The sequence below is a fragment of the Propithecus coquereli genome, unplaced genomic scaffold (genome assembly GCF_000956105.1).
Source record: "Propithecus coquereli isolate 6110/MARCELLA unplaced genomic scaffold, Pcoq_1.0 Scaffold186, whole genome shotgun sequence".
NCBI lineage: Eukaryota > Metazoa > Chordata > Mammalia > Primates > Indriidae > Propithecus > Propithecus coquereli.
This window is the reverse complement of record NW_012143412.1, coordinates 885085-894966: the sequence shown is the minus strand read 5'-3', so window position 1 is coordinate 894966 and position 9882 is coordinate 885085. Positions and strand designations below refer to the sequence as shown.

The 9882-nt window shown below is 40.3% G+C and overlaps 1 protein-coding gene across 1 annotated transcript in view; it reads left to right on the top strand.

Annotated features, from left to right (window-relative positions):
* Positions 1–7640: 7640 nt before the first annotated feature.
* Positions 7641–9882, top strand: part of MTPN (myotrophin) — an 85660-nt gene continuing 83418 nt past the window's right edge. The window contains exon 1 of the mRNA XM_012642777.1: positions 7641–8028. Within this exon, the coding sequence (XP_012498231.1) occupies positions 7957–8028 (72 nt within the window). The 5' untranslated portion in view covers positions 7641–7956. The remainder of the gene's footprint in view (positions 8029–9882) is intronic.

Sequence of the window (9882 nt, the reverse complement as noted above, 5' to 3'; positions counted from 1 at the left end):
TGTATATCTGTTGTAGGTTTTTTTTTATTTGAGGTTACCATGACACTTGTGGAAAACATTTTATAACCAATTATTTTAAGCATATGACAACTCTGCTTGCAAATAAACAAGCAAAGAGAAATCTAACAGAAATTCTACCTTTTAACTCCATCCTCTTGCCCCTGCTTTTTACCTTTTTGTTGTTTCTACCCATATCTTTTTATACTACCTTTCAAAAAGTTGTAATTATTTTTGATGGATTTGTCTTTTAGGCTTCCTACTCAAGATATGTTTTATGCACCATAGTTACAGCAATAGAGTATTCCATATTTGTGTACTTGCTGTTACCAGTTAGTTGTATGTCTTCAGATGATTTATTGTTCATTAACATTCTTGTCTTTCAGATTGAAGAACTCCTTTTAGCATTTCTTATAGGATAGGGCTGGTGTTGATGAAATAAATACCTCAACTTCTGTTTGAAGTTGGGGAAAGTATTTCTCCTTTATGTTTGAAGTATATCTTTGCTGGATATAATATTCTAGGGTTAAGGTTTTTTTCCTTCAGCACCTTGAATGTGTCATGCCACTGTCTCCTGGTCTGTAAGGTGTCCACTGAGAAGTCTGCTGCCAGATATATCAGAGCTCCTTTATATGTTATTTTTTTTCTTTTTTCTTGCTTCTCGTAGGACCTTTTCTTTATCCGTGACCTCTGGGAGCTTGATTATTAAATGCTTTGAGGTAACCTTGTTTGGGTTAAATCTGCTTGGTGTTCTATGATCTTCTTGTACCTGAATGTTGATATCTTTCTCTAGGTTTGGAAAGTTCTCTGTTGTTATTTCTTTCAACAAACTTAGTTGATGTTCTATAAAAACAAAGCTCATGGAACTTTGAATTGTTGTCTTCTTTTTCCCTTAAGCTAGCAAAAACATTCAATCTCTTTCCAACTACCTTGGAGGACCTTGGAGGACCTTGCAACATTGAGACCTTTTAGTCAACAGAGTTCACTGCAGGATCTAAACATCTGAAGCTTTCCAAGAGAACTTTAGTTCTCCATTGCCTTTATCCTCCAGGGTACATTTCAGCAACTGCTGTCACCTGTGGCAGCTTGACATTTGCCTTTCCTATTACATGTTTAGGAATGCAAAGCTAACATAACAGAGACTATTCATCTCAAACAGGGATGTGCCCTAAAATTCAGGAACTGTCAAAGATGAGCAGTAGTGCCTAGCACCAGAATCTACATAGGTGTGGTTAATAAAAGGAAAAATAGCATACTTTCTAATTGATTATATTTAGCCTGTAATAATACATTTGTTTCTATAAACCAAGGCAATAACAATAAATTATTCTCTAATAAGAAATGATAAATGTTCCAGGTGATAGATAGCCTAAATACCCTGATTTGATCATTATACATTGCATGCGTGTACAAAATATCACATGCAACCCATAACTATGTATAAATATTATGCATTAATGTAAAAATAATTAAAAATTTAAAAGACCAAAAAAGTGAAATATAATTTAGAAAAAAGAAGAAATACAAACATCTCAGTAATGTTCTACTCACAAATAAACTTCTGCAGTAAGTCAGGATCTCCCCTTATCTCTCAACTAAACCTCTCTGGTCAAGCTTACTTACCATCTTCCTCAAATGGCTCATCTTCTCTCAGCTAAGCCAGCCAAACTCTGAGTCTGCTGCTGCTACCACTACCCAATGCTTGGTAGGGAGTTTCTGAAGGATCAGAACTGTACTTCAGGGCCCTGTCAGTCTTCACCTTCCACAGCTGAGGCTGTTTAAGCACAGCCTCTCTCATTCTAAAAATGAATCCGGATCCTTTGAAGCAGAGGTACCTAATGAGCTCAATCACACCAGTTGTGTGTCCAGCCCAAACATTGTGGCCTCCCAGATTCACAGCCACCCCACCACCAAACACAAGCACACACAACCGACATGGCCTGTATGCTGTCCCTCTGACCCAACTCACTGACTCAGCGCCTGCTGCCTAGAACTTGGTGCCAACACCATACAATCACTTTCAGAGGGCTTAATCAGCATGAAAAATAGGGTTCCTAGAGGCATTATCTTGAAATTGTTTAGCTATAAGGGTCTTAGCTGTTCATGAAACTGAGTCTACATGAGATACATAATCTAAATGAGGATTTGAGAGAAGCGAAAAAATGCAAAACTGAATTTTATACTCATGTAAACTTTCTGCGTGGTTTTAATGCCATTTTAGCACTGCAATTATTCTTATCACATTTGACAAGTTTGTCAGTAACATTTTATAGGTAGTACTTTTTCCCCCCAAGAAAATCCCTATAACACATTCAGCAGGTCCACATTATTATCAGGACTTCCCCTGACTTCTCACACACGCATTCGTACCATTATAGCTGAGCCCACCCAGTCCTTAGCTCAACCAAGCCTATACCTGCCTTGGCATTTGCAACTGCTGTTCCTTCTGCTTGGAAGGCTCTGCCCGCAGAGGGTTGAGAGGCTTGCTCCAAGTCTTCGCTCAGATAGTCCCAGAGAGGCCTTCCTTGACTGCCCTGCCTAGCTAGTGTTTCCCACCAACAATAACATTCACTATTACCACGACCTTTAGTTTCTTAATAGCATTAAATATTACCTGAATTACCTTATTAAAGTAAGGTAATTCAATTCAATTACCTTATTAATGTAACGTAATCATTCATTATCTGCCTCCCGCAATAGAATATTTATCTCCATGAGAAGAGGGATCTTATCTTTCTTAGCTACCACTTTGTTCTCAATTCCTAAAACAGGGTTGGCACAAAATAAATATTTATTAAAATATTTGTTGTAAATTTCTATTATGTTGACTACCCACTAGAGCTACACTAATCATATTACTCTTTCTTTTCACTTGACTTTTGTAAACTTCTTACCGCAATGACTTGAAACTCCTTCAATTGAATTGGACATAAATCCTGCTCTACATAGATATTAAATTAGTACTTTTAATAGAAAATTAGAAAACGTAGAAAAGTATAGGGAAAAAAGCAAGAAATCAACCATAATCCCACAATCTGGAGAATACCATGATTAATACTTGATTCCTCCTTGTACTTTTCTAAGTATATATGTAAACACATACACACGATACACTTATAAAACCATTTTATATGTTTTTTCTATCTCCAATTAAGAGTATACGCCACAGTTCACCAGTTCTGCAGAATGCTTTCAGTGGTTATGTATGGGGAGGTATGTTATATATGGGTTGTGTAAGGAAGAGATTAGGGACTGCAATAAAGGGTATTTTCACTTTTTACTCTGTAGACAATGATGTTTTCTTAAATTTTTAAAAAGTAAGCATGCATTAATTTATTACTTTTGTAATATGGAAATAAAAGAACACGATCTCAGTTAAAACTGTCATGGCCATCTTTAAGTTCATTCTTTTTTGTCGGCATTTTGAAGCAGACCTCAAAAGTCTTTCCTTTTGTAGAATATATAGACCCTGTTTGCAAAGGTTAGAACCATGCAAAGGGGAGGAGACTGTCTATTCAGGCATGACTCTTGGTTAATTAAGGTCCTTAATTATGCTAATAGAATTCACCCAGGATAACCTCTATAAGCACACCCACTGGAAAAGGGAAAGAACAGAATACAGACAGCAATCATTAGTCTGTGGGACTTCCGGAACCTTGCCCAGCAGACATTGCAAGGATCCTTTCCACTATGGTCAGGGATGTTCCTTGATGAGGCCCCAGTTTTGATCCATGGAACCCCTCTCCCCCAGGGCATTGTTTTCTGTGGTTCTTAGGTCCACCTTGCAGAGGGGTTTTTCTTTTCCATGATCCCCCTTGTCCTTACCTTAAGTGAGTATTAGAGAACATGTTTGCTTGGAGTTTGAGCAGCCTTCTCAGACTACTTCCTGCCCACAGAAGGTTGAGGTGCCAGGGTCACTTCAAGTCTATTTTCAGTTTCCCTGAGCCCTAACTGATAGATATTCTGGTACCTCTCTCAAAAATGTAGTCAGCTTCCATATTTGATTCAAGGCAACTCTGTTCATAGTCACAGCCACCGTACTTTCTGAGACACAACTTTCTCTCTTGTTTCTTGTAGGTATCTTGAGCCTATCAGGCTTTGTCATGGGGAGACCTGTACCACTCTGTCCAACTGAAAGTATTCACTGGGTACCACTTTATGCAGAGGTTTTAGTCATGGGTATGACAGTCATATCTTTAATTTGATCCTTGCCACAAGGTTGAGTTCTAATCATCCTTTCTTGCTCATCTCAGTTTTGTTTTTTTAATGGATAAGGATGAGAATCATATGTATCTTCCAACTGTGCAAGTCTTCACATTTCTGGCTCCCTAGAATCACTTTCATTCCTAATTGCAGGCTGGAAACTTATTTTCTGAACTCATCTTTTCCTGTAGTATTTTATGTACCCAATAGTTACCAACACATGCCACCAGCTTTCCACTTTCCAGCCACTTCCTCTAGAGCTACAAGTTTATAGGGTACATTAACTGCCTTCCATGTTTTGCCAATGTTTCACTCCTGTGAATATGAATCACCATCCTTAGGCTTCTCATATAACTTTCTTTGTTGTGTACTACGTAGCCCCTGAGCCAATGCTATTTATTTAAAATTTTTGTTCTATTAATAGTAACATCCCCTTTCTGTAAATAATTTTTGTGTTAGTCAAGATTGATTCAGTGTTTCTCCAGTAATCAACACTAAAATCTCAGTGGCTTAAAACAATGAAAGTTTAATTCTTATTCATGCTACATATCCATTATGAGATGATGGGGGAGCTCTGTTCATTGTAGTCACTGGGGAACCCAAACTGATTGTGTAGCCACTATCTTGAATGTTGCTTGTTGCTATAGCAAAAGGAAAAAAGAGTTCTGAAATCTTGCTTTGGCAAGCCTGGAAGTGACTCATATCGCTTTTGCTTATAACTAATAGGCCAAAATTAGTTTTATGACATTACCAAACTATGAGGAAGCCAGGAAGAGCAATTCTCTTCTGTGCCCAGAATGACAGACTAAAGGATTTGTTTAACACCATAAATTCCTACCAAAATAGATAAATAAAAGAGATACTTAACACATTTGTGATAAGTGCTATGAAGGGGGGTGAAAACTGCACTGTACAATAGAAGTAACTGAGGGACCTATTTAACGTGGATGGTCTAAGAGCCCTCTCGGATGAGGTAACCTGTGCATTGAGACCTCAAAGTCAGAACGTATGAGCAGGAATTAAAAGAACATTCCAGACAGTAAACAACATGCATAAAGGCCCTAGGGTGGAATGAGCTTGGTTTTCCTGAAACTTAGAAGACAAGATAGTTTGGAATCAAAGAAGCAATGTGGTGGGAGGGAGTGTCATGAGATAAGCGATACCGTCAAGGGTCAGATCACAGAGGGCCCTGAAGGCCATAACAAATAATTAGGCTTTTATTCTACCTGCAATAGAAAGCCAGAAAGGTCTCAGGACAAGCAGTGTAAGTTTTATTTATGTTTTAAAAGAGTATCTCTCTATGTAGGGAATTACCTGGAAACGAGTAAGAGTGAAAATGGGAGACCCTTTAGGATAGTGGTCCCCAACCTTTTTGGCACCAGTTTCATGGAAGAAATTTTTTCCATGCATTGGAGGAGCTCTATGGCCCGGTCCCTAACAAGCCACAGACTGGTACCAGTTCGTAGCCCTGCGGTTGGGGACCGCAGCTCTAGGAGGTATCATAGCAGTGCAGACAGAGATGGAAGTCGTTGGGATGTGGGGTAGGGGCAGGGCTCAGTACTGAAGATGGCAAGAAGTGAACAAATTTAAGATATTTTGAAGGACTTACTAATGGATTCAATAAGAGAGAAAAGTTTGGAATGACTCCCATGTTTTTTGTTTTAGTGACAGAGTGGTTAGTGTTGTGATTTACAGAGACCAGGAAGTATAGGAAACACCTAGGTTTAGAATCTATAGGCAACCAGATCCTATTATGGACATGTTGAGACATTCAAATGGGTAAGAAATTAAATATAAGAATGGATCCCAAAGGAAAAGTCTGGATTAAAGACATAAATCAAGAGCTCTCAGCATGATGTCACTCAGATCACACAGGCAGGAATGTGGGTTGGAAAAGAGATGGGGACTCCAGGATTTGCCTAACAAATTCCTCCTCGATATTTGTTCCTGGAAATGTGTCATTGTTGGGTACATGGATTTGTATTTCTAACTGTCAGGAAGTAAAATTAACGAATAACAATCTAGGTAGCTGTTAGTATATAGAGGTTTTTCTTTTGATTTGAAACCTATTTATTATTTCTAAATGAGAGTAAAAAATATATTTATTAAACATTATTGTTATCCCCCTTTTACATATGTGGAAAACTGAAGTGAAGAGGGGTTAGTAACTTGCCCAAGATGATATTAAATTAATAAGAGGTGGACCCTGTATTGAAAATTAAGCAATCTGACTCCAGAGTCTGTGTTTGTAACCCCTAGCAGGGTAGGGAACCTGCAGCCTCAAGGCCAGTGTGGCCCTCCAGCTCCCCAAGTCTCGCCCCTCAACCAAATCCAAACTTCACAGAACAAATCCCTTTGTTAAGGATTTGTTCTGTAAAATTTGGATTCACTCAAAAGGCCGCACTCAAGGATCCAGAAGGCTACATGTGGCCCCAAGGCTGCAAGTTCCAAAGTAGCTTGGTTTATTTAGTGGGTCATAAATAATAGACTTTATGTTTATAATAGTTCCAATAAGAGTTTTTATTGGATCTCTTTCATGTGTGCATATCTGGATCATTAGGGTTGTGAGGTACAATTTATTGGTGACTGTGCCCTATGGCATTATAGTCAAACCCTACGAAAAACAGAACTGGCTCCACTAGAATGGCCCCGAAGCTTCAAACCATTAAAAACAAACATAACATTTTTAAAAATGTGAATTGTACCAGACAGTTTGGTTTGCTCTGCTTTGTGGCATCAATTTGGATGCCATTTGCTAGTCAGGGAGATGAGTTAATTTTTTTCCCCACCACACACTGAAGTTTTTCTCTCCACAGAACATCATACATAGAACACTGAACTTACAGGGTTGTTCTAAATGTTGAAGATTTCCTTGAGGGTAGAAATTGCTTTTCCATCGTTTTTTCCTATAATATATTCTTGGTGTCTAGCAGTCTGGCACGTAGTAGGAGCCCAGCAATACTGAATAGGATGGCAGAGGGAGGGAGAGACACAGGGGGAAAGATGGAAAGAGGAAGGGAAGGGAGGGAGGAAGGGAAAGGGGGGAGGAAGAAGGGAAGGAGGAAGGGATGGGGAGAGGAGGGATGGAAGGAAGGAAGAGAAAAAGCGAAGGAATTCAATTCAAACTCTCCTAGTGGACATTTTTAGAAGGTGAGCAAGATGCCCTCCAAGATCATGATTTACAGAATTTTTCCTATTTATGGTCCTACGGAAACGTCCTAATCCCACTGGAAATACTTTAACTCTGCCTCCACTCGCTCTCTGACATTCCGGACCTCCCCGGGACCCTCTGCCCTCTTCCTCTCAGCCCCGCCCATTCATCCTCGGCTCCTCCCCTCCATCCCGGCTCCTCCCCTCCATCCCGGCTCCGGCCTACCTAGCCACTGCGCCTGCGCACCAGCAGCCAGCCTCGTGCTGTAGGGGCGGGGTCCAAAGACCTACGTAGCGAGGAAAGGAAGAGGAAGAGGAAGTTGGGGGAGGGTCCTAGCGGGGAGTGAACCGGAAGCGTAAGCGCTCTTGCTTCTCGGCCAGGCGGAACCTGCTCTGCTGGGCCCAGTAGCCGCAAAAGAACTTTCTTTCTCCCGCCCGAACGGTCGCCGCGGCCAACTGCCTCGCCCGCCTGGCAGCCTAACCCGCCTTCTCTTCATCTCTCCGGCTTCGCGCGGCCCTGTCTCCCTCTCGCCCGGCGGTATCCGCTTGCTGCTGCCACCGCCTCCTCGTCTTCTACCCGGCCAACCGGCCTGCCCCGCTGCAGTGATGTGCGACAAGGAGTTCATGTGGGCCCTGAAAAACGGAGACTTGGATGAAGTGAAAGATTATGTGGCCAAGGTAAGCGGGGATGAGTGGAGTGGGCGAGAGCACGGAGGTGGGATGGAGATGAGGCTGAGGAAGCTCATGGGAGCTGGACTGGCGGGGGTGGGGTGGGCGGGAGGAGAGACTTCCTGAATGGAGGTGGCACCAGGGGAGAAGGGTGGCTAGACTGAAAGGTCGGTCCAGGTAGCTTGATAGCGTTCTGTGTCAGCTAACTACTGTGTTGATAGTCAGGCTCTTCTTGCCTTCCTAACCCCTTGGGGGAGGGGAGGAGTGGTATCTGGCTCTTTGAGAGTCTCTTCTGAGAGCTGATCACTTGAGTTTGGCCCTCTTCTACACCAGATTACTTAAATCTTTTTTTGAATGAGGTAATTCTCCATCTTGGACTTGTCCATTACTGAATGAAGTTACCTAAGTAATTAGGATCAGAGGAACATTTCCTTTAACTTTGGGCCTGGTATGAATTTAAAGAATTCATTGACCGTGAAAGAGTACCAAAAATAGCGGTAGTTAAAATTCTGAAACTTGGTGTCACTTCACTGCGAGTCTTAGCTTTGGGTGTGGCCTTTTTCCTCTCCCCTACCACAACAAATACATATTTACTTCAAGTGGTAAGGTTGTCAGCTGGCATCTGGGAGTGCTTAAGATGTCTGACTAGTTTTTAAACAAGCATGTTAACTTTAGTTACTCCATCCTTTGATTTCATCTGAAATCTTACATGTGTAATAAATAGTAATGCAATTTAGTCACAGTATATTTGGGGATAAAGTCATGATAAAGAAAACCCAACTGAAACCTAAGCCCCTAAAATAAAACTGAATCCACATTGGCAGAGTGGGAAACTTAAAATTCAAAGCTAGCCTGCCTTTGGACCTGAAACTGTGCCTTTTGTAATTATGAGAACTTACGTGTGGTTTTAATATGGTGATAATCTAAAAGGAAGTCTTCCAAAACAAAAGTATAATTTTATGACATAACCATGGAGGCATCTTGCTCACACTCTAAACCTGGACTAGATTTTAATTTTTCAAAGGATATGACCACTGGTATGCTGCTTTGTTTTTGTTTCAAAGATCTATGTTAGGAAGCAAGTAAGCAGAAGCAGAGTTTCTTAAAATTTGCAGGATTGTGCAAGGAAAGCTGCTCATGGTTTTTACTCTATGTAATACCATTACAATTTAGACTTTTTGGATGCAGCTTACCTGCTTAGTTGTTATTTGTAGTGGATTTTTAGGACAGGCTATCTTCACTCCTTTCTCAGCTGATAGCAAACTGAAACCCTGACTTATTGACTGTTTCAATGTAAGGTTAAAGGGAAGAAATTATTTGATATACTTACCAGTGGTAGAGTACTGCAGTACTCTGGAAGTGAGTGGGCTTTTTGTTTACCTGTCGTGGTGGAACCTAGGTTATTTGATATACTTGAAATACAAAAAGTTGATAAGTACTAACTGAACTTATAGCTACAAAAATAACACAGTTTATATAGTATCTTCCTGATACATTACTTTATATCATCCTTGTGAGTCTTTTAAGTCCTATTATTAGTCCCATTTTACAAATTACTGAGATGCAGGGTACTTAAGAAAAGAATCCAAAGTTATAGAGAGATTAAATGGTGAAGCAAGAACTAAACTGCTGGCTCCAACTGAAACTCTTTAACTGCTTCATGTAGTCTCTCTCAATCTAAGATCTAACTGTGAAAGCATGTAATACCAAGATTTCTAATAGGACATTCCGAAGGTCCACATTCAGGCAGATAAATTGTGCACAAAGAATTCTCAATTACACAAAAATATTTATGTAGAAATAAGTGCCAGTAAAGGTGGATTAATTTATTTTCAGGTAGTTTTAAAATTAGGTCATTATATT